The 25,207-nt window shown below is 38.9% G+C and overlaps 3 protein-coding genes across 3 annotated transcripts; 2 read left to right on the forward strand and 1 right to left on the reverse strand.

Annotated features, from left to right (window-relative positions):
- Nucleotides 1-3,727: 3,727 nt before the first annotated feature.
- Nucleotides 3,728-6,649, reverse strand: LOC122658686 (rho GTPase-activating protein 2-like). Its single transcript, XM_043853743.1, has 4 exons — nt 6,284-6,649; nt 5,237-5,357; nt 4,787-5,137; nt 3,728-4,676 (listed from the first exon to the last, which is right to left on the reverse strand). The coding sequence occupies exons 1-4, from the start codon at nt 6,619-6,621 to the stop codon at nt 4,026-4,028; spliced, it is 1,461 nt and encodes a 486-aa protein (XP_043709678.1). The 5' UTR covers nt 6,622-6,649; the 3' UTR covers nt 3,728-4,025.
- Nucleotides 6,650-8,049: 1,400 nt separating this feature from the next.
- LOC122658688 (peroxidase 24) lies at nt 8,050-10,916 on the forward strand. Its single transcript, XM_043853746.1, has 4 exons — nt 8,050-8,353; nt 8,671-8,862; nt 9,203-9,368; nt 10,312-10,916. The coding sequence occupies exons 1-4, from the start codon at nt 8,129-8,131 to the stop codon at nt 10,716-10,718; spliced, it is 990 nt and encodes a 329-aa protein (XP_043709681.1). The 5' UTR covers nt 8,050-8,128; the 3' UTR covers nt 10,719-10,916.
- Nucleotides 10,917-16,109: 5,193 nt separating this feature from the next.
- LOC122660381 (proteasome subunit alpha type-6-like) lies at nt 16,110-24,259 on the forward strand. Its single transcript, XM_043855663.1, has 9 exons — nt 16,110-16,267; nt 16,529-16,623; nt 16,705-16,786; nt 17,347-17,443; nt 20,011-20,069; nt 20,202-20,284; nt 21,008-21,103; nt 23,525-23,584; nt 24,143-24,259. Exons 1-9 carry the CDS (start codon nt 16,192-16,194, stop codon nt 24,233-24,235), a joined length of 741 nt encoding a protein of 246 aa, XP_043711598.1. The 5' UTR covers nt 16,110-16,191; the 3' UTR covers nt 24,236-24,259.
- The last annotated feature ends 948 nt before the right edge of the window (nt 24,260-25,207 follow it).

The following is a 25,207-nucleotide window of genomic DNA, read 5'->3' on the forward strand; positions in this document are numbered from 1 at the left end:
TCTCATGCATGACGAAGGGCCTAAATTGGTTGTTTACTTGTTTTAATAAAAAGTCGAAGGCTTGAGGCAAGGTGCAAAATTTCTTTATTTATATGCAAGTTTTTTTTTTTCCTAAGCAACAATTTTGTGTAGGAAATAAGTACATCAGGAATATAAACCAAGAAGAGAACAACTCCCTTACAAGAAAATTTGTAATGATGTAAAAATCATTTGATAAAGGAGCAAACCACAGCCCTCCTCCTTGCACCCCCCTCCCCCAGGAAAAAAAGTATCCTGGCCTCTATCCCAAGCTGCCAAGATGCACCTCAAGCGAAACAACCTCAACAGACCCAAAGTTCCACTCCAGGGACAATTCAATTCCACATACAAATGTTGATGACCCCTGCCTTTGCCCCCACAAATCTGAACCCCTTCTGACCTTCCCGCTGTCCTCAATACAGCCCAAGGTGTGAATGTTTTATGAAGCACTCACTTTGACAACATGCCTCAAGGCCTGAGGTTTGCTGCCAACTTTGCTCTGCCTCGTGGAATTTGACCCTTGCTTTAATGTGGAAGTCTCACTTGTTTTTAAAATACTGGTTTTAGCCTGTGTCTTATTTTGTCAAGCTTTCCTTATATTCCTGTCAACGGGTTCTTGTATGAAAATTGCTATCATTATAGAAAATGTCTAAATTCCTAACTTAGTGGAGATACTCTTTACCATAAATATTTCTCAGAGTGATGGCGCACTTCAAACCAGATTTGTAATTAAGTGTTTTGAGTTTGAAGTCCTAGTTAATGGACAAATCTTTCATATTTAATATTGTAAAATGCTTGGACGAAGTGAGGCTTTGACATGGAATGGTTGAAGCTTTTGGAATTTCAGGAGTAGAAAACTACTTGCGCTTTGAAGAAGCTTTAGTGGAGGATATGTTCCCAGATAGATTGGAATGGCAAAACAGTAATTACATAGATGACTCAGCTGTGTTGAGCTGAGTCCTGACCCTTGGAGGTAAGTTAAATGTCATTGGTGTTTTTTTCCCTGATATTGGTTGTCTTCCTTATTTTTCTGAATTACTTTTTCATCTTGGACACTGGTATGAAATGCGCACGGAAACATAAACAGGGAGAATGTGGTCCAAGGTTACATTGGTACTTTCATGTATTCTGTGGATGAAGCTGCTCCTAGGTTCAAGTGGGACTGGAATTGACTAAGAATTATTCTGAGGTGATGTAACATGACCATAAGGAGCAATGATGTGACATAAGCTCTTAAAGTTCTATAAATGTTCTGTGAAACCTTTATCCTTTCCTGATGGTTAAATGGGGAATAAAAGCACCTTTCCCTATTGAAAAAACTACAAATTTTACTGGTGAAGAAAGAGATATCAGAGAGTCATCCATGGCCAATCTAGAGGTCTGGTCTTGTGAATGTCAAGTGCAATTTCGCTTCTGTATTTGGTTTCCTTACACCCAATTGTATGGAAGGTGAAACTGAAGCTGAAGGTGTTGGTGATTATTTCTTCAAAGTTGGTATATGATCATGCAGGTGGCTTCTACAGTTTGCAAAACAGTAACAGGTGGTACAGGAGGTGATGCTGCTGCTGCAGCTGGGGAAGATGGCAACAGAACTGGGAATGCTGGATTACCTTCTCTTTTGTTTGTTGTTGTATGTTGTCATATTAGAGCCATGATCACATCAAGAACTACTCCCAGTATGATTTTCAGCACCAATCTTGGATGTTACAATTATTTGCCCTTTCAGAGGTATAAAGCTCTTGATGTCTGTTTGAAATGTTCTGCTGCATTTAAGTAATACGCTTCACACACTCCCTATCCTGTTATTGTAATGATTATGAATTTTCACTTTGATTCTAAACATTGCCCCTATTAATCAGTAGAGCGACCTGGCTTTGCACTTTAAATAAATTGGGGTTTTGTTATGTGAAGACACTAATTTAGTAGACTACAGGTCACAGGCTTTTTTATTTTATTACTTATTCCCATGCACATGCTTACTTATTTCTTGTCCTTCACTTGGTGTCAACTAGAGTGAGTATCATCAACTGGTTCCGCCCTGTGACCAACAATATTCCAACCTGGGATATTGAACTTAATGTACAACATTATGTTTTGAATACTGCTTTTAAGTTCCTAATTGGTCTGTATGAAAATTGTGTTGCAAATTTTTTGCTTTGATGAAAACTGGTGCATTGTTAGTTCAAAACCTCTTATGGGCATTTCTGATTCTTTCTGGGCGATGGCTATGCAACTCATAATGGGTTGGATAGAGAATTCCTCTTAATGAGTAAGACGTTCAAGGGGATCTATGTTCTACTCATATGAAATTAATAACTACTTATTTATGAGAAGCAAAGGGGAGCCAAAGCCAAAGCAACAGCAATGGCACCGAAGACAATGCAAGGCAAGACAGAATAAGAGATACAGAACACCTGTGTTCAGGATTGTGGCTCCCTGAAATTTGTAAAGAGATCCTCCCTCTCTCGAATCCCGATAGGGCTGTCTGTGTCTTCTCCCTTTCCTTATAATATCAAACCCCTACCCCTTTCCCTCGTTGGAAGAAAAAGAAAAAGACGACTCCACAGAAGAGGCAAATGCGTTGCTTAGCTGCTGCAGAGATAGGCTTGCTGATACCATTATCAATGGGTTTGGCCATGAATGGCCAACGTCATTAAAACAAACAAAGGTTCTTATATACCAATCTTATTTTCTGAGCAGAGGGTGGAAGATGGATATAGTTTTGTGTTAACTAATGTCTAGCCAAGCTTGCCTGTCATGGGACCTTCACTAACCATTTGATTTTTGCAATTATGATATGTGCTGTCAATGGTTAAACTGTGGCAACTGGGGTAGGGCAGGTTTAGGCTGCTAATTATGAGGGTTATACTGCCAGGCATAGTTGTTAAGGTGCCTAGGTGAATCAAGGCGGTCGGAGTGGTTGAAAAACAAGGTGACACCAAGGCAACACCAACAAGGCGACGTCTAGCGATCAAGGTGACACCAGAATTCAAGGCGAGGGCAAGGCACCTGGACGCCTAGGCGACGCCTTGACAACCTATGCTGCCAGGGAAATTTTTTTTCAAGAGTTAATCTTGGTGTAACTTTATTACCCAAAATACTTCACCATCTATTATACGGTAGTTGAGCAGAATGGCAAAACCAATTGAAGAACTAAAAAAAAAGCTGTGTACGCCTCACCATTGTGTTTATCCATGTAAATTCCCTCACTGTAAATAAAGTGGCAAAAACAAGCACCATCCTGATGGCATCTTGATTTACATAAAAATGGAAATGGTCAGGGAAAGGCATCTGGATCAAATGTTATCACAGTTTTAACAGATCCGAATCGCCACTGGAGTTGGTTGTGCTGATTCCAATCTGGATCGGACATAAACTGACCTAGAATTGGCTAAAATGACCTGGAACTGTTGGAACAAATCAGCCAAAATGGGGATCTGCCGCAGTCGATTCCGATCCAAATCAGCCGATCCCGATTCTTGTACTGTGAATATTATTCATCATCTGCTAGGCTGTGTTGATGAACTCTGTGACATGGAGAAAAAGATAGGCCCAGGATGGAGTTGGGACAGGAGGATATCCTATGAAATCCTCCCTCCTCACCATAGATTCAATTCTTAATATGGATAAAGGTTTGTTGACAAAATTGCACACTTGAAAGAAGACATAAGAAATGAGTTACTCCATGAGAGTTCCCTACAATCAAACCGGTCTCAAGCAAACCATTTTTGGCCCTCCCACAATTGAAACAGACAACACAAGCAGATGTTCAGCCAAAAACTGAACCACAGACAGACCACTCAACCATTGTTAAATTACATGGCTAAATCACAAATCCTGTTGTACTGAGGGAGATACAGAAAGAAGCACAAAATCAGCCCAGAGCTGAACCAGGTCTGCCCACACAAATCCTCCACACAAACCACTCAATCAATGTTTGATGCAGCAACAGCTGAGGAACCACAAAAAAAAAAAAACACTATACTCAATCAGACACAAAGGTTCAGTCACCCAGATTCACCGGACACAATTATTGGCAAGGAAATAGAACATGAGGACTCCATCAGCTTAACTAATGTTTCCAAGGCTCTGCTGTCTTGGGTCTCTTGACAACATTTTGAAATGGCCTTTGTACTATCTAACCCTCCTGCAGAATTCGCATTTATCCCAGAATCCTCTACATCACTTGTACTCAATCCTGAACTCCCATTTTTACTGTTGAATGATGAATAAGCTGACTCTGAGTTGAAGCCAGAACAGCCACTATGACTGAGGTGCTCCATTCCCAGATTTCCTTCAGCTTCCTCTGGACCATCGTGTGTGGATGCTTCGTACCCATCCAATTGTCTCAAGGAGCACTCCTCAATCTCATTTAATGAATTATCTCCATCTTCATCTTCGCCTTCATCTTCACTACTGCAACTATAACTGGCATAAGTATCATAATCTGAAGTTGGTCCCCTCAATTCACAGCTTGTATCCATCTCTTGTTGACTGTCATAGTCCTCGACAGTATGCTGCTCAGATGAATGAGATGAGAAGGGCGAGTATCCTACTGTTGCAGTCTCTTCACGTTCCCTTAGTGTTTTTATGATTAAGGTCTTGAGCAAGTTCATAACTTGAACACTATGCATAAGAGCTGTCAATGGATCAGACATCTGATCAAGGGGAAAAAACTTCTTCAGTCTAGTATAGAAGATAAGTAATAGGTTATCAAGCCAAGGACTTGAACAGGTTACTTTTAGCGAATTGAAGTTGAATTAATTACCTGAGTCATATTTGGTGCAAAGACCATCGCAATGTTTCTAGCATTCATTTTGTTGGATTCCTCTTCTTCGACAACATCAACCATAAGATCAATTGCCCAGTCTAGTAGTGCAGCCTGAGTTGGCATGAGCTGTTTCACCAACTCAACACACTCCTCCTCTGTGTTGCACTGAAGGACTTGTTCTGGGGAAAGGCCATCCAGAACTCCTGCTGGGAGCTCTCGGAACCAGGCCTTGATTAGCCCTGCCAAACAGTGGATATCAATGTCTTCTGGAACAATACCCCTGTTTAGCTGGTCCCTAACATGCTCCTCTTGGCTGTTCTCTGGGTTTAACCTGAATATCCCTTCTGCCTAAGGACCAATCCAGAGAAATCAATGAGAACATTGTCTTTGGCAACCCTAACTTATGCTCCTGTTTATGTTAATCAAGAAAGGTTAATGTTGCTGTACCTTTAGACCTCCTTGTGAGTATAACCTCTCCTGCATTAGCAAGAGAATGGAGGGCACACTATTCCCTTTGGAATCATAAGAGCACTGCATGGATTCTGGAGAGATGCCAAATGCACTAGCACTTCACAAAAATATACTTCAGGGTTAGAAAGATGGTAATCAATCTCTCTCAATGCAAGGAGTTTATGGTGGTAAGAAAATAATCCTCAAAATATATGTTGCAATGGATACATCTAATCATGCATCAAACCTAATTATGAGAGCAGCAGAAACCCATTTAGCTAGGCTGCTTAAAATGGAACCAACAATAGAAACATGCACAGAAAATCATGCGTCAAAACCTAATTTTGTAGAAAATGAGGAGTTGCAGGACTCCAATACACTGTTGCAGTGGAAATTAAGCACTTCCCTTCACCCAAAAAAAAAAAAAAAGAAATTAAGCTCTTCCTGTCTTGTATAATATGTGGTAACCAGAAAGTAACTCTTTATTCCAATAAAATTAAGTGGGTTGCCTTGGCAAGTGATTCGAAGTGGTTTGTCATGTTTGATATTGAATTTTATACTCAATTTCTTAGCACTAAGGCTGTGTCTGGTAATGCATTTTAGGAATAGATTCTGGGTCTAGAACAAATTCTGAAGGCCCCCCCAGATCAGATTATAAAGCAACCAGATTTGTGGAAAGGAAAGTTGATCCATTTATCCATCATGGGGAGTGGGAGTTTTCTTGATGGAGAATTGGACCTATTGTATAACCCATTGTGTAGTTAAAGCATATGATAATGAAAAACACAAATATTCCTCTTGAGCTACAAATCTCCTTTGTACTGGAATTTACTCTACAGTATCAATTAAGAAAAATTAAAAGGCATTAGACTCCTACAGTTAGAACCACCAAAACTAATGTAACCCAACCGTGTTACAGAGAACCTACTAAACGGCTAGCTGCCGAAGCATTTCTGTGAATGGCTGGTGGGTGGGAAGAGATGCCCAGAAGAAATCTTTGGGTTTCAAGAGTACCCATCAGAGAGAGAGAGAGAGAGAGAGAACCTGGCGCTGGGGACCCGGAAAGGGATTTGGAGTTGGAACTCAATGGGGAGACCGAGGAAGCCATTGAAGCGGTCGAAGGTAACATGGGTGATGTGGCGGACATTAGTGGGCCATCCAATCTCCATTTGATGGATGGTAGTGTTGGAGACGGGATCTTCGTGGCGATCGATACGGCAAGAGACCATAGATCTCCTCAGAGCTGCTACGAGTAATGTTACTAGGGAGAGCTGGTTTTGCTGCTCTTCAGCTGACTTTGTTCTCTTCGTACCTCCACCAACACCACCACCACGCTCTCCTCTGCAACTAACTCTCTTCGTGACCATCACCACTCCCGTCATCTCTCTCTCTCTCTCTCTCTCTCTCCCAGAGTGATTCAAAAATGGTTAGCGGTAGTTCCGTTGCTCTGTAACTCTGAAGTAGGTCTGTCTCGTCTTTGTCTGTACTTCCTGCCTTCCTGGCACTTGGGGACATGGGAAGGAATTTCTAAATAGTTTCAAAATTTTATCCCCCAACCGATCCACCAAGACAAAAATACCCTTCATGATTCCTCCAAATTACATTCATACCACACTCCCATAACAATTATCACGTATGTCTATGCGTGACCTACAAGTATAAGGCTCCAACCATGACATTTCGAGTGAGGGTGTCAATTTTCGGACCAGAAGCGGAACCGGAATCGACTCATCCACTAACTTATTGGTTTGGTTCCAAATCTACCATTTAGGAACTGTTGGAACCGATAGAATCAGAACAAATTCACATCCTAACCCTATATAATATGTAATTCTTAAGACTCAAGGTCGTGAGAGCTAAGGTCAAAACCCTTTATTTTTTTAGTCTTTCAATTTTGGCCGGTATTATTTGTCTCATATATTATTTTTCCAAAGATTTGACTGTAAATTTAAAAGTCCATTAAACCCCTTACCCCTATTTGATGAAGCTTCCCCTAAAAGTTTTACATGAAAACAAACTGAGCCTATTAGAACAAACACCAACGAAAACACGAACAAAAAACGAAAACAGAACAAGATGACATGAAGATTTATCATGGTTCACATACCAATATGGTGTGTTATGTCCACGGGCGAAGGCGAAGATGTTTCACTATGTAATCGGAGAAAGTTACAATGGAGATCTTACAAGAACATTCAAAACGGCGGTGGCACTGCTTCACTCTCGCAAAAACCCTAAATCGAAAACCCCCAAATTCTCACACACATTACAATAGAGCGGGTAAAAATATAAATACTCCTTCATCGGATCGGGTCGAACCGTACCTATATTACCATCACAAATCTCAGAAAAAGTTCCATTCGGATCCGCCACAAAAAATGTCGGAGCAGTTCATTCTTCGAAACAGGTCCGAGAATTCGAGACATACATAACAGAGCCTAATCGGTTTTCTTATTCACACAATGACATCATTCAAGTATTCATCAGATTTTCCATTCTCAAACTACTTCACTAGTTAAATGTACAAAAGGAGGTTCAACCCAAAAAAAAAAAAAAAATGTACAAAAGGAGGAAGAAAAAAAACATACTAAGATAGTCAACTTGGATGGTTCTCTGTAATATCAAACTAGCTGTGTAGGGACCCGCTTAATTTGCATTTGTCTTTGCTTAACCACTCAATGAAAGTTTTACACAGGAAGACAAACATTGAGTGTTAGTAGTGATTGAATGTTAATTATACATATAAAAGGACACAATGTCGCTGAACATTGCAATGCCTTTGAGAGAGAGAGAGAGAGAGAGAGAGAGAGAGAGAACTGAAAGCCATTTTCCTTTTTCCCTTGATTGAGAAAAAGTGAGACTAGAAATTAAGAAGTACAGATCTGAAAGATGAGAAACCAGTTCAATCTCAAGCTCCTCTTCTGGGTTTGTGGTGTTGCCTTTACAGCAATCTTAGGAAGTTGCCATGCAGGTGAATTGAAGAAGAACTTTTACAAGAAGAGTTGTCCACTTGCAGAGGAGATTGTGAGGAGCATCATATGGAAGCATGTAGCCAGCAATTCAGCATTGCCACCAAAGTTACTGAGAATGCATTTCCATGATTGTTTCGTTAGGGTAATTCTACGAACACTTGGACTGTTTATTTCATTTTGTTACTATTTGAATCATTATAGCAATGCATATCCATTTTACTGTTCTAGTTAATCATGAACTCCTCTGTTTCCTGGGTTTGATTCCTGTGTAATACCAATGGTGCCTTGTCTGAACTGAAACACAAACACAAACTCAAAAAAAGAAAAGACTTAAATGGGAAGTGATTAGTCAGTCAATCCACCTTCAATATATAGTAAATCTTAGATCAGATTTAAAAGAGTTTGATTGATTTATATAAATTTAAATTGGTTGGTTGGTTGGTCTGAAATCTCAATCAGGGTTGTGATGCATCAATCTTATTGGACCCCACTCCAAACAACAAAGCTGAAAAGGACTCACCTCCAAACAGTTCTCTGGAAGGTTTTAATGTTCTTGAGGAAGTGAAGACCCAGTTGGAGATGACTTGCCCTGGTGTAGTTTCTTGTGCTGATATCCTTACTTTAGCTGCTAGAGATGCTGTTTCTTTCCAGGTAAAGTTAGTTTGAGTACAAGTTTTAAACTCATGAGGGAAATGATTAAAGAAAGAAAACTTTTTCTTTCTTTTTTTATTTTTATTTTTTACATTCCTCGCGTATGTATAAGACTAAACCCATTCGATTTCTAAAAAGATTACCAATCCTTAACTTCTCGAGGAATCCTTCATCGGTGGTTGTGAATGACTGATTTTTTTCAATCTTTTCAACTTTGATTCCGTTGGAACAAGTTAGAAAGATTGAGAAATAGAATCATCTGATTTGATTTCCCGAAAATTATTATCTTTCTATCTGGCTATATGATTTGTTTTATCATTCACTTAGTGTGTGCTAGCAGTTTCAGAGATCTATGTGGGAAGTGCAAACTGGTAGGAGAGATGGCAAAATTTCAAGCGCCTCAGAAGCCCTGGCCAACATACCTTCACCTTTCTTCAACTTCACTACTCTTAAGCAAGTATTTGCCAACAAGGGCCTCACTGTTCAAGATCTTGTAGTTTTATCAGGTATCATGAAAGCAACCCATGTGGATTTGAACCTATAAAATTTTAAATTGGACTATGGTTGACCAGTCAAATCAGTTTTTAGAAGAAAAAATACAAAAGAAGGTTGAATAGGGAGTTTGAACCATGGAAAGAAAACTCGATCGAAACCTGTCAAAACCATCGAGATATCTTGGTTTTGTAGGTTTTCAAGACGAGATGGAGGGGTATTTTAAAAACTACATGGTTTCAACTTGGTATCGATAGTTTCGACCATGTTTCGATCAAAACATGGTTGAACCACCTTGAACCAGGCCTATATAATACATCATCTCGACTTGGTTTTGACAAAAACCCCTTGAACCAAGGTTTCCTCATGAATGGGGAAAAGTACCAGATTTTGACCAAATCTCGGTTTCAGCCAGGTTGAAATCCGAGTTCTTGATCCTTGGTTTGAACCATTGAGGTCTTCATCCAGGTTCAACTTGAACCCACTTCAACCATCGAATCCGGTCCAATTTCCTTAACCATGGTTGAAATGTAAATTTTTCCCTGAAGCCATAATTATAATTTGGACTGATTTCATACATGATTTTGTATGAAACACAATAGGAGAATTGAGTATTCCCATCCACGAATGTGAATGAAATCTTTCACCACCTTTTTAAGTTGGGAATGTCTTAGAACTTGACACCCTTATCTTATTATTCCCAAAAGATGTTTAAGATAAGGGTATAAAAGGATTTTCAAAAATAATTTGAAAAGGACATATCGTCATGTCATTATCATGCATATTTTTCGAGTATACATATGAAATGACATTATTACCCTCACTAGGAAAAAAATTGTATGTCATACTAACCAATAAAAAAAGAGTAAGATATTACAAATAATATGACACCTTGAGAGGATCAATAAGAAAATCCTTTTTTAAGGTTGGCATTAATAGAAAATGGTGTTTTTTAAGGTGCACATACCATTGGAATGAGCCACTGCAATCTCTTCAGCATCAGAATCTTCAATTTCACTGGGAAAGGAGATGTGGATCCTTCACTGAACCCAACCTATGCCGCTTTCTTGAAAAGAAAATGCAAGAGCTTCTTAGACAGCAAAACCACAGTAGAATTGGACCCTCAGAGCTCTCTTTCCTTTGACAACCATTACTTCTTAAACTTGAAGCTTCAACAAGGTCTCTTTCTATCTGATGCCTCCCTTCTGACCGATAAGAGCTCGAGTCATATAGTTGATAAGATGCTCGTCGCCGGAAAATTCTTCACGGAGTTCGGCCAATCGATGAAGAGGATGGGAGCAATTGGGGTCCTTACAGGAAGTTCAGGAGATATTAGGAAGAAATGTAACCTTGTGAACTCTTAAAGAGTCTTATAAGTAATTGGTATTGGAGATAGGCAATGAGGGTCTACATAGTGGTTTCAATAAGTGAGAATATATGGCAACCTCATTCAAATGTTTGGTTACCTAATTTGGGTTTTCATTTTTTCAAAAGATTTGATGTGTATTTAACTATGTAAGGTGATGTAATTAGTATGAAAGTATATACCAGTTTTCCCACCATTGATGAGACTACAATGGTGGGTGAAGAGAGTCTGTGGGTGGGTGAAGAAAAACTTTCCAAAATTTGGTAAGTTGTTATTGACCACGAGTGAAGAAAATCTAGTTATTGGGGTATAAGTAATCAAATACTATTTACTGTTATCTTTAATATTAATATACTCTGAAAATAAAGTTTTGATGTTAATCTAGGAATTTATTTTTTTTTTAAATGAACCAACCCCATCATAAGCCTCAATAGAAAGCTTAAGGATTGGGTAGGGCCAGATTAGGTTGATCATCTTACATCTTAATTTGGTTGGGCTACTTCAAGTTTTGTATTGCTCAAAATTACTTTGATAGAGAACGCAAATTGTTGTCCATGTGGGTCTCACACAAACATTCTCTCTCTTTCTTGACTATTGGATGAAATCATTACCCATGTCATGATTGGTGTAAAGCTTAGGAGATTCCCCCTCCTCCCCCCCCCCCCCCACGCTATCAACGGGGGAAAACCTCTCACAATTTCTTTTTCTTTTTCTTTTTATCCTCTCTGTCATAATATTTTCTCATGCCTATGAAACCAAGTATACTATTTGAATACGACGGTGTTAGAATTTTATATGAAATAAAATATATGCTTCTAAATAGTAGAGGGTTATGTTTTTCTTTAATAGACACCTAAATGATTAATGGGTATACATATTGGAAGACATGTTTGAATGGTCAATAAACATGTTTTGTATGAAAAGACTTGGTGTTATGGGCAAGTCTTTACACCCTTTGATGTTGTCTCTTCTTCTCATATATATAAAGACGAGGTTTAGCCCGTTTTTCTAACAGTTTTTTTAGATAATTAAAATGTTTTTTGTTTTGATTTTTCTCTTTCTATTGTTTATATCCAATTGAGCACAATTCTTCATGTCCTTAGTGGTCTAATAAGTGAAGTGCATCACTACTAGATAGTCTTATGTTTGAATAGTTATTTTATTTTGGAAACTGATTCGCAAGAACCCAGTTTACACCATAGGGGATTTCTACAGCCATAAGGACGGTGACTATTTGGCACGACTCAACCCCATCAATTTCTCAAGTTTTTCCATAGTTTTCCATATTCGTGACGTAGAATTTTGATTCTAATCCGATTTGACGTTGGCTGATTCCAAGTTGAAATGTCTATTTCCACAAATTTTAATCTGATTTTGAAAACCTTGAGGCATTAGCCAAACTGAAAGTGTCATTAAGACTAGCAAAACTATGGTAAGTTGGTAACTAAAGACGAGATAACAATTCCATGAAGCATGCATGACTTATTTCTCAAAAACTACACTATCTGAACAATAATGGATTTCTAGACCAGATTGAATATTCTGAACTACCAGGGAAATAATTCTTTTGTAGGGAGAGGAATCTACACACATCCTGCTTATATTGGCATTTTACGATTTATTCACCAAAATAATAGCAGGAAACGAAACTACATATTTAATGAGGAGAGAGCAGGGGGACCTACATATTCAATGAGTAGAGAGAGGGGAGGGGAGAGACTCGAGTTGGGCTCACGTTCACGTACGAGAACAGCTCACAGCCATTCAGATGGAATCCACCCAAGTGGATCTCACTGTATGGATTCTATCTAAACGGTTGTGAGTTGTTCTCGTACGAGAACATGAACTGGACTCGAGAGACTCTGAGAGGAAAGTACACAGTAAAAGTGTATTACTTTTTATTATTATTTTATTATTACAATGGTAAAATTTAAATGAAAGTTTTTTTTTTTTTTTTTTTCAAATTCATCCTAGACAAAGGGCTCACAGACCACTAGGTGGTCCACCAAGGGGTCTTTTCTTTACAAAGGAAATAAATGGAATGGAAGTGAAATTTATATTAAAAATGGAAATTTATGTAATCATATTACCTCATTTTATTATTTAACTTATTAAATTTTACTTTATTTTGTGGTTAAATCCCTTTTAGTCATAAAAATAGAATAAAACTTACATCTGAAAAGTATGATTACTAACTAAATATTATAATTGTCTTAGGTTATACGAGTAGGACTTCTGAACTTTAAACATAAATATTCATGGGTGATATGTCTCAAAAAGAAATATCTGTTGGGCCACGTCAGTGCATGCAGATGAGAACCATAGTTGTCAACGATGGATTCTCTTTAACTGCCCACTTAAAAAAACCGATTTGGATCCTCTGCAGCCTGGGTTAAGTGGCCATCGTGCTACTCTCAATCCACAAGCTGCCACATGGATTTCATGCCAACTCAATGGTTAATAGACGGCAGACCGTAGAGGATCCAAATTCTTTAAAGAAAGCATTATAATTATATGTGTCGTCAAAACTTGAATTTCTAGACGTTGTTTGGAACCTATTTTTTCTTCGAAATCGATGGAATCACGGAATCTTAACTCTTAAGTGGGAAACTTCAATTTTAATTCCCACTTGAAACTAATGAAACATAGTTCTTATTCCTCCTCGGAGACTTATCAGTAATATTAAGGGTGCCAATCGGTGTGATTCTGGTTATTCGGTCTGGTTGCGAATCAGTTTACATTTTAACAAAGTGAAATCAAAATCAAATTAGATAGGAATAAACCAAAATCAAAATCGTTTTGCATATGGTTCAGTTTTACCGGTTTCTATCCGGTTTTTGTTATTCGATTCACAACCGCTTTATATATGGTTTGTAGTGTCGATTTTGAGAAACGGTAATGAAGACAACCTTAGTTTTTCAAACCCTATATGTTTCCGTGTTTCCCCCATTCTCTCTCAGTCTCTCCCACTCATCCTATTTCCCATACCTATGTGATTATTAAAAAAAAAAAATCATCTCATCTTCAACCCTTCTTTTCATTTTTTTGTTTCTTCTCCACTCTCACATGATAAACAAACAATTTCTTCCATTAGCAGGTAGGGCTCTGTTAATCCATTTTAACATCATCCATTGTATTTACTTATTTTATGTTTTTAATCATTATTTGATAGAAAAAGAATTCTGTCTGGGAGTGTAGTCTATGCCAGCACTCGTATGAGTCTATCGCTCTCCTCCCCATATGAAGAGACATCTCTTCCTCCTCGTTTTGAGGAGGAGAGAAATAGACACATGAGAGTGCTGGCGTAGTAGGCCACACTCCCGGACAGAGAATTACTTCCCTGAGAGTGCTGGCGTAGTAGGCCACACTCCCGGACAGAGAACTACTTCCCTTAATTAACCCAATTGATGTATTGGGTAGTATTCGAGTGAGAGGTATCAGTTTCTATTCGATTTTTTCGGTTCCTATTCGGTTTACAAACGTCGATTTTGCATTCAAATCAAAACCGAATTGAGAAGAGAACTTATGAAATCAGAACTAGATCATTTTTATTTAGTGCGGTTCCAATTTGATCGTAAATGGTCGATTCCAATTCTGATATTTGATTTCGATTTCATTTTGACACCCTTACTCATCATCATAGGTTTTTTTAATGTCTCTCCAAGGGCAAATTTTGAGGCTAGAATTTCTTGATGCCCATTGTGCCCGATGTTGTGGCTCTTCGTGAGGCTAGTTTGATCATGGCAGGTAAATGAGGAAACATTTTCCTTTGGAATCCTTTTACCAGCAGGATTCAAATTTAATTTCTAAACTAGCCTACTAAACGAACACGCAGTCCGTCTGTGATCTGTCACAGAAAATTTATTCACAAAGTTATATTATTGTGACCTCCTATTGTTACTACTCCTAGTTCCAATTTGGAATGTTCAGAGTGAGATGAAGAGGGAAAATTATCACCTCAGTTTGCTTGCCCGTCAATTTTGTCAATTCCCTCTAATAGAGGGAGGTTGACCGCACCCAAGCAGTGTGTTCGGGCAGGGGGTAGGGTGGTCATTTTCGCCCCTTATTAGATGGACTTGAGGAAAATGAGGGGCAGGTAAATTGAGGGGATAAATAAAGATCCGTTACAGTCCCTCTAATAAGGGGGGGTGGACCCCACTCAGGCAAGGGTAGGGTGGTCATTACCCCCTTGTCTGGGGATTGAGGAACTGGGCCGGGCAGGGAATTGGAGGGGATAAAGATCCAAGTGTGGTGGTGGAGGAGACAATAGAAGCGTAGACATTTGTGGCGGCTACAGTGCTGGCGGCGGTTCTGTTGATATTCAAAAGTCAATCTTGATGGAAGTGGTGATTGGAGGAGATAGAAGGTAGTGAAATTTTTTTTTTGCAAACCGGGCAATAGGAATTTTCATCCTGCTCGTAATCACAGGCACAGAAATGGAATAATCCCTTTCCTCTATGTGTTCGCAAATACCCCCTTAGGTTTTAGTAGCTTCAAAATAACCCTTTTAATTGGAGTGGGATGCCATTTCGATGCCTGTGATTACGGGCAACAGGAATTTTCTTGTTGCCCGGTTTGAAGGAAATTTTTGTCCTAGGGTAGTGGAGTGAGGGAGGGACACTCTTTTGGGTAGTTTTCTAATACCCATCTTAATTTTGAGTAGTTTGGTTAAACAAAATATGACTTGGGTAATATAGTAACCTAAATGTGTAATCTTGAAATTCCCCCCTCCCTCCCCCTTTTTTCTCGGTGGGGTAGGGGTAAGGGTGTCAATTTAGAATTGAAACCGGTCTTTAAAACCGAATCAAATTAAATTGGTTTTTTTTTTCTTTCAAAATTTGAAATCTTTCATCGGTTTTGTTTGATTTGATTCGATTTAATGATTGAAACTGTTAAACCGAAACAACTTACCCATTTTCAAACCGAATAACTTATATTCTTTTTTTAAATATTTTAATTAACGTAGATGATAATTTTTATTCAATTTTAATGTTTGGAAAATATGATGGGTTATGGCTCTAATAAACAAGGGGGGTTCTCTTTTGTTGAAAAGATAAAAAGTTTGTCCAAACACCTAAAATAGAGTCCAAATTGAGTGCAATCCGAGGTTAAAAAAATCGAATAAAAAACCGAAATCGAAACCTTATCGGTTCGGTTCTAGTTTGGAAATACATGCTCCTATTCGATTTTGATTTCCACATATTGTATCTTGAACCGAATCAAAATCAGACTGAAAAACCAAACCAAGTATTGACTACATAGTTTTCCGGCCTGCCCTAATTAGGGCTGGGTCCTAACCAAGCCAGTCCAAGCTATAAGACTCCCTTATAACATAAAAGCTAAACTAAGTCACTGCCTTTAAAGACCCTCCTGTCTTTCTTGTACGCCAAACTTTCTTCCATTTTTTTTATACATTCTGCAAGTCTCTATTGAGGAGCAAGGAAGGTTTAGCAGTAAAAAGAAGTAAAGCCATGAGTCGAGGAAGTGGAGCTGGTTACGATCGTCACATAACCATTTTCTCTCCTGAAGGTCGTCTCTTCCAAGTCGGTAAGAATTCTCGTCCGTCATCTGATTTAAAGTTGTGATCTTTTCGAGGTTTTAAAATCCAAAGTTGGTTCAAGAATTAGGGATTTGGAAGTCATTGAACTTAGCGGTTAGTCTAGGTCATGTCTGACAACCATTTTAGTTTCAAAATGGGTTGCTGATGGATCTGTGTTTCTTGGGTGAATTCAGTACGGCTTAGTTTGTATGATTTTCTAATTTGATCCCTCACAAGTTATCGATGTTATATTGGGACTTTTGAAACAGAGTATGCGTTTAAGGCAGTGAAGGCTTCTGGGATCACCTCTATCGGTGTCCGAGGAAAGGATTCAGTCTGCGTTGTCACTCAGAAGAAGGTTCCGGTGGGTGCTCTTCATGACGACACTCCTTTGATCTGCAAATTGAATTATCGTGTGTGATTTGGCTCCTGACATCTGATGCAGGACAAGCTTTTGGATCATACTAGTGTCACGCATCTCTTTGCCATTACCAAGTACATTGGATTGTTAGCCACCGGCATGACAGGTTTCCTCCCTGAAAGCTCTTATATGATATTAATTACTAAATAAAAGAAGGATATGAGGATTTTTGGGTCCCTTTTTTTTAACATTTTTGAATGTTTGAATTTTATGGGATAATCTGTTAACTGAATGACGTTTTCCTTTTATTGGTTGTCTTCACGGAGGAGATTTTTTTGTTGATTGACAACTATGATAATGAATTTGATATTACTTCATTAATTTAGGTTGGGTTGGTAGTAGAGGTGAAAAATGTCAGAACTTGGCTGGATAAACTATTTCTAGAAGAGAGTCACAAAGGTTTTGGGAAGTTTAGAAAGATAAATCGAACCTTATAATATTAAAAGTACTAATGAAATAAACCAATCGTGTATGAGTTTCATGTGGGTATCTGGCTGCTCTCACAAGTATTTTTCCATTAAATTACTTAGGCAGCTTTTGTTCCATTTCCTATTATTTTTTCTTCATTTTGGTGTCTGGAGATGTAACATGCTCAAAAGGTTCATGTTTCTTGTGGATTTTTTTTCGGACAATCAAGATCTCCATGATTTTATCTCCCATTTTCAGCTGATGCAAGGACGTTGGTCCAACAAGCAAGGAATGAAGCAGCTGAGTTTCGTTTCAAATATGGCTATGAGATGCCTGTAGATGTATTATCCAGATGGTATGGTGATTTTACCCATGATTTATATTTTGACCTTTTTGGACTGCATAAATTATTTTCTTCGAGAAATGCATGCTCTATATTCGAATAGAACAATTCAAATTCATATCCCATTAAATAAGTTAGAAAATTACTTTTGAAATAGGTATCTTTATACTCTAATTAAATCTATGGAATGTATTCATTTGTGAACATTGACATTGAGATGGATCCAGAAAGACTTTACAGGGATTCCTTATTTATAGGCTGAGATGCGGCACAATTAAGGCTGATCACCCTCTAGGTGGTTATATCCTCAGTGCACTGGTTATGTAGCAGTAGGAAGGCCTCAAAGAGCCTCTGAGATTCGACATACTCTCTTCTCCAGTTGGTGTATACTGTATACAAATCCAAACACAGTAGTGAACCAATCTGGTATTAATGACTAGTACAAAAGAACAAGACCCTTGAAATTTGTGAGAGAAGTAAAGAGGTTATCCTCTTTTGTTTATGTAGGGGTAGAGTATGAGAGCCTACTTATGCTAAGTCTATCTGACCACTTTTCGGCCTTTAATTATTTTTTTTTTTTGGAAAACAAAAAAGGGGGGATGTTCAAAAGGCAAAACGAGGCTCATACATTGGCCTATAAGCAATGAGCCACTCGAAGGTTGGGGATGGCACAACAGTGGACAAGCATGCATGTGTGTCTTTCATTAGCAGTATCACCTCCCTACTGGTAGGATGTAAAGCCCCCAAAAGAATGAGAAGATATTTGACTTTGAATTGAACATGACCGTAAGCGGAAGATTGATTTTCATGTACTAGAAACAAATGGGTTTTGTCAATACATGGCAGAATAAAGAACATAAACAACTCACTTGGGGAAGTCCTGATGCAGCGCAACCATGGCCTTCGAATTAGTTAATGGGACTGTTATTTATTTGGGTAGATCTATGTTGTAATGGATTTATTTCCGGTCGTGACCCTGATATCTGCTTGGACTCGGGTTTATGTATTAAGACATTAAATAAACTAAGGAAGAAGTAGTAGTCATGTTTAGTTTTAAGGGGTTGGATTGGCTAGTTTGAATAGGGGATCCCAAAAGGAGATTAGGTCTTTCCTTGCCCAGTTATGTGTCTTAAGTGTTGTATTCAAGGTCATCTAGGAGATCATTTTGAGCCTAATATAGTAACCTTATGGGTCAGGAGCTGGATGCGAGTCTATATAAACCTTATAAACAGAATTCTTTATAGTAATGGAATATGGTTATGGTTTACAGTAGAGAATGGATGTCTTGCCTGGGGTTGATAAGTCAAATTTCTCCGTTCTAATTGACATATTTCTTAATTCTGGTAACTATTACAAGATCTCTCAAGATGATTTACAGTCAGTTAGATTCCTGTACACTATTACAACCACCTTTTCATTTAGAGGATGAGTTCCAAAGCCCCTCAGGATCACTTTACCATTTACAGGTCCCCTTCTTCTCTCAAGGATACGGCTCCTAAGCCAAAGCATTGCTTTGTATTTACCATTTATAGATAATCAATACAAATTCCTTTTTTGCCTTACCCAAGGGAGCTCTGCTCTTCTAGATAGATTCCTGAGTTCTTTAAGTCATCCGGTGAGTATGCTCTGAGGTTGCCTCTCTGAGGATCCTCCTCATCAGAAAACTCTGGATTGGCAGACCTGGTTAACTAGGATTCTTGCCGATAAAATCCCTTGAGATTCGGTGGGTTTTCATGTGAAGGGCCGTCCTATACCCTGTTTATCTCGGGAAACCTTCAGCAAGGATACTATTTACTATAAAATGTTCAAACTCAGTTATCTACCCTTTTGAGCATTTCTCAAGGATACGGCTTCTCTTCCATCATGTTACAGTCACCACGACCAAGCAATGCTTCCTCAAGCACAGAAGTTACCCTCAGAACTTCCAAGTCCACTAAGGTTGATTATCTGTATGAAATCAACTATACTCCAGATTCAAAGAAGATCTACCGGATGAACTTCCCTATTGTCAACCCATACAGTGTTTTTCCGAAGAATCAAACTTCTCTCACAAAAAAAAATCAGGTCTATCATTTCTCCTTCGAAGACTCCAGATCTGAAGGAATATGTGCAGGCTTCTCCTTTTTCTTAGAATCAAGTCACTGCTTCGGGAAAAGAGCAGTATTTTCCCATTGAAATAGCCCCAGAACTCATTCGCCAGTGGATAGCCGGCTATACCCAGCTGCACTTTGGTGCCATCAGAGTAGCCCTCACCTCCGTGGTGCTCTTTCAATCAACAAGAACAGAGGTGGATATTCTGGAAACTTTTTTGTTTTTTTGATCTTCTATATCTACAATTGCTATATTTTAAAGGTCCGAAAATAACAGCAACCCCTAAGTCTGTAGCGGCTGCAACCATTGACAGAGAATGGTATACAGCAGCTGCTAATGTTGACTGCAACCATCACACAGATAAACCCAGTGCAAAGCCATAATGTTTTCATCATGATAATTATAATGATGTTTGATGTGGAAGCTTTAGCACAATTCCAGGCAGTTTCATGTCATTAGCCTGTATTTACATTTTTTAATACATGCAGGATTGCTGACAAATCACAAGTCTATACTCAGCATGCTTATATGAGACCTCTTGGAGTAGGTATGTTGCTTGCTTTTCTATTGTACCTGTAAACATTTTCCGTGTGTTGTGAAGCTATATAATTGAATATCATTTTTTCCTTAGATTTTATTGCTAATATCTCCATAACCTTCGAATTATTTCCTTGTGAAGCTGCTATGGTTTTGGGTATTGATGAAGAAGATGGGCCTCAACTTTTCAAGTGCGATCCAGCTGGCCATTTCTTTGGCCACAAGGTATCTTGGAAGTGTTATCTTTAAATCTGTTAAACTTAAGATGCATTTGTTTCCATGGTATGTTTGGTTTGTAGTACCCATTTGCTGGGTAATATATGTTTGGTCATTTCCAACCACTTAATGACTTTTGTCTTGTTTGGCTTCTTCCGGTGCTTACTTCTGGTGTGTTCTTCATTTTCCTTTGGATGTAGTATGCTTCTATATACAAAAATACTTTTATGGTAGAAATGTAATAGTTTTGTCAGTCATAATTAAAGGGGTGGTTTGAGAGAGAGAGAGAGAGAGGGGGGGGGGGGGAGCAACAGTATCCTATGGATTATGAATCAAGGTTAAGGGCTTTGTGAGAAACTTGATATGATGAAATATTCTGTAAAGAAAATCCTTAGATTGATTGTTTATGCTCTTACTTGCTTATTCAGAATATTCTTATTTTTAAGGTTACAGTTCCACTTTGCATTGCTGTCTTTTTCGATAATTTATACCAAAAAAAAAAGAAGGGGTTTCTGTCATTTAAGTAAGTTTTTTTCCTTTCTCCTTATACATGTTATTGACTGTACCCTGTAATACAGTAAGTTTTGCTTTATGCAATCAACAATTCAGATTAGCTGTTATCGAATATAATCAGGCGAGTTAAATAATGTGATTGTTATTGTTTCTATGGCGATGCTTAATATTTGTAATGCTTTGGGACAGAATTTTGATTTTCCTTCTTTTTTGCCCCAGGCCACAAGTGCTGGCTTGAAAGAACAGGAAGCAATCAATTTCCTGGAGAAGAAAATGAAGAATGATCCTGCATTCTCTTATGAAGAAACAGTACAGGTAAAATTACTTTTTCCTGAAGAGCTTTTACATGTCTTACTCATTTGGATGCCCAAAAAGAAACAATAGGGAGACATAATAATTGAGAGCTTGGACAATTAAAAGGATTGAGAACTCGACATCTTCGAGACAATGAGGTGAATACTTAGTTTCCTATCAACTAGGTAATTTGGACTAGGGAATTTGTTGTTGGATTGTTTATATTTTCCAAGCTTTCTTTTTACAAGCATGCTGGAGAAAAACTGATGATCTCTTATTAATCATAAGTGGTTATTTGTTGTTTCTTTTCTCCCACCGTCCCATATGCTCCACGTACTACCAGAAGAAATATTCCCAGCACAGTTATCTTCTCTTCCCAGAAATAGCATGGTGCCAACTCCACAATAGGTCAAAGGATGTTGGGAAATTCCTATGTTGTTTCGAGGATTGGCTAATCCCTTCTTTTTGTTCAATATAAATTTAGGTTAAGAGAGCTCCACCACATTGGAGGGGGGCCATCTAATTGGAATGGATTGGTAAATTATCATGTGGTCAATTTCGAGAATCCCTATCTGTAGGCCACTAAAATTGGCCATGTCATCCCTTGTAGAACGTATAGATGATGATCAACTATTATATATATACATCCTGCCTTGTATATAAGAACATATGCACATACAATGGATAAAAATTTGAGGGGAAGGGCGAGTGCCAGAGAGGGGGGGGGGGAGTCATGACAGCCTTCTCTTTCATGAGTCACCCAGTCAGTTTAAAACTTGTTGTCACTGTGACAAGGCGAGCCAAGGCAGTGGTGGCCAGGCACCTAGGCAACCTAGGTGCGCATAAGTATGCAGCATGGTGTGGACCGTGTGGTCTCAGCCTTTCAAGATGAAAGAGAAAAAAAAAAAAAAAAAAAGATGGAAGGCGGAAGAAGAAAACATAACTGATCCCATGCATGATAATGTATCCAAGTCATTTACACACACCAATCCTATCAAAGGTGGAAAAGGCGGGCACATTTTTGCAAGCCAAAAGGCGTGAACACGCCTTGGCCATGTAAAAGCATTTAGGCAACACCTTGAAAACTATGGTTTTGAGGTATTCTCAAATCTCAACTCAAATGCATGCCAACGCACATGACCTGCTGATGCAGGGCATTCAGCCAGCCCGCCAGGCCGAGCCTACCAAGCCCAGCCCAAGGCCAGATTTGTGCCCGCAGGACCAGCAGGACCAGGCCTAAAAGGCCCAGCCCATAGGTCGATACCTATGCTAGCCTGGGTGAATTAAACCCAATGGTCCTGCCTTTTCATCTTTCTAGGGTAGTATTTACTCTTACTATGTGTCTTTTCAGCTTCCTAGGTTGAGTATGAGGATGTTCATGTTCCTGGGTATTAGTTATTAGTCTTTAAGAGTCTTTTAGTTTTTCTAAGTCACTTTCTTGGTTGTAGTTCCCCATGTCTTGGTTTTAGTTTCTAGGTGTTGAAATTTGAAAAATCCGGAGTCTATTTAATGTAAGTTGATGCATCCCAAGGGCTTTTAATGTCTTCCCTCTATATAATGAAACCATGGGCTGTTCTCTGGAACACCAGATTTTAACGGAAAAAAAAAATAGAAATCTTTCTTTGAAAGACTATATCCTGTGGATCTCAGATGGGCTGTGGATTCAACAATCATATGCAAGGTGGATCTCGTTGGTGGGGCTCTACTGGACTCTAGCAGCCAAAACTATCTATCTCCATCAATTATCATCATCATCAACCACCATCATCCATCTCCATCTTCATCATCAAACTAAAAGGCGTGGCTTATAACTTGCCGGTTCTCAACCAGTTCATCGATCCTTCTTATTTTTCTTTTTGCATCACCTGCCCATTGCCACCTCTGGACACTTTTACCAGCAGAGTTTAGGACCAAGGAAATTGATCTTGAAGGAAATTCCCTGCCATGATTATCTGACTGAATTGATTTTGTTTGTCCCTTATGCTTCTGAGCTTTTAGTTTGTTTTGCTGCTGTCAATACCTTCCATTGCGTCTGCTGTCAACACCTTCCATTGTGTGTTCCATTTACAGAAACAGAGTACACACCTTCAATACCTGAACTTGGGAGAATCAGTGGAATATTTTGGTTCAAATCTCTTGAACTGTGGAAAAACAGACAAACTAGATCTGATGTAGACCTTGACTTCCACCAATTCATTCAACTTATTGAGCAAAATGGACAAGTCACTGGAGTCTTAAACGATCATGCTTTTGATTGCTAAATTGGATTTGGTCTGTGAATCTAAATTCGTGTGCTGGCAGGAACAGCTTTCTAGATTGAAAATATTGTTCCCTTGAAGATCAAATACTGGGATTTCTGTTAAATAATGTACCATCAATTTATTGAATGACTGTTTACTTTTATTTGAAGTCTAATATTTTCGCTGTCATTCAATTGTGTAGACTGCCATTTCTGCCCTGCAATCAGTTTTGCAAGAGGATTTCAAAGCCAATGAAATAGAGGTATTGAATTTTCATTTCATTTCATTCATCTATTAGCAGCGTAAGCAGTCCTGCTATTTGCACTGGAACTAGTATCCTTATCATTGACTTTCATATTTTATTATATGTACCTGGATGGAGGATTCTGGTCTTCTGTGTTATCAACAGGGAGTCTGTGTTATACTAGACATAAGAAAACCAACTCCTTTTTCCCTGCAATCAAATTCCAATTTCAGGCCACTGAAATCTGAGGTGTTCATCATATTTATAACCATTGACTGGTCTAGTGGTCTGATTGCCTCAGTGAAGATGAACGAGAAGCTGGAACATCTTAGATTTACTATCTGGTGGTTCGAATGGTCCAACAGTAATATTCTTTGTTCAGACCATTGGACCAATATCATCAGAACAATGAAGCTGTGTTAGCGCTCATACCAGTAGGAATGATGAGTTCTTCAAATAGTCATTGTTCCTCTTTAAAGTAGTGCATGCATGTACAGCATTTTCTCTCCTGTATTTTATTGGATCGAGAGATTAATAACCAGTTAATCAACTGCAATGATGATTGGTCTTTGGTAGGTGGGGGTCGTGAAAAAAGATCATCCAATTTTTAGAGTGTTGTCGATGGAGGAGATTGATGAGCACTTGACAGCCATAAGTGAGCGTGATTAAACACAACATATTGCATAAGCTGCACGGGGAAAATCCTCTGGATATGGTCAAAGATGGATCTTTCTTATAGAGTAATGAGGGTGCCTAAACTGGAAATGTTTCTGAGCTTGCTTAGTACTCATTTGTGTTTTTTGTTGTTTATCATACAATGTTTATCCGAGCTGGAATGTTTATCTAGTGGAGACTAGACTGTAGATCAATCTCATTTGCTTGTCATTTATGCTTATTCATGGTCCTATCATTTAGATTATGATTAATCACCGTGATATTATATACTTCGTCTTAAATATAACCCGGCAAGAGATCTCTATTTGGTTGCATGGTCTCTATACAAGCGTTTGGCCAATGGGTGAGCATGCCTGGGTATCTATCCAAGAGGCAGAGGCGTCATCCCACGGTGTCATGTGAGAGGGCATAGGAAACACCATCAAGTAGAGATCTTTATCCCATATAACCCAGTGACCAAGAAAGGGTTTACTATTAGAACTTGGGAGAAGTAATATGTCCCACCATTTCATGGGTCTAAACTCTGAAGATTTGGAATCGTTATCGTCTCCTGTTTGCTACCCGAATAGGATTGTCCTGTCCCCTCACATGGGGGTGCAAAATGATGACCTAAACCCCTGTCCGAACACACTGCCTGTGGGAGGTTAAGTTGTCATTTCACATCTCATATGAAGGGACAGGACGGTCCTATTCGGGCAGCGAACAGGAGGATAAAAATTACCGAACTATTATCTAGGTTTTTTGTTGATGTGGCAAAACTAAATGAAGATGTAACAAAACCACCTTCTAACCCCGCCGTGGTATTGGGGGTGGGGAGGAGAGGTAGAGATGTCAACACCTGGCAGATCAGACAACGGTCTATATGAATGAGCTCAGACCCTTGGATGTCCGAGCTGTAGATACATGAATGCCAGCGAATCCGGATCTGGCTCCTGTCCAGCCGTGGCGGGAGCTGGACGGTCTAGC

The sequence above is a fragment of the Telopea speciosissima genome, chromosome 4 (assembly GCF_018873765.1).
Source record: "Telopea speciosissima isolate NSW1024214 ecotype Mountain lineage chromosome 4, Tspe_v1, whole genome shotgun sequence".
In the NCBI taxonomy this organism is placed as follows: Eukaryota; Viridiplantae; Streptophyta; class Magnoliopsida; order Proteales; family Proteaceae; genus Telopea; species Telopea speciosissima.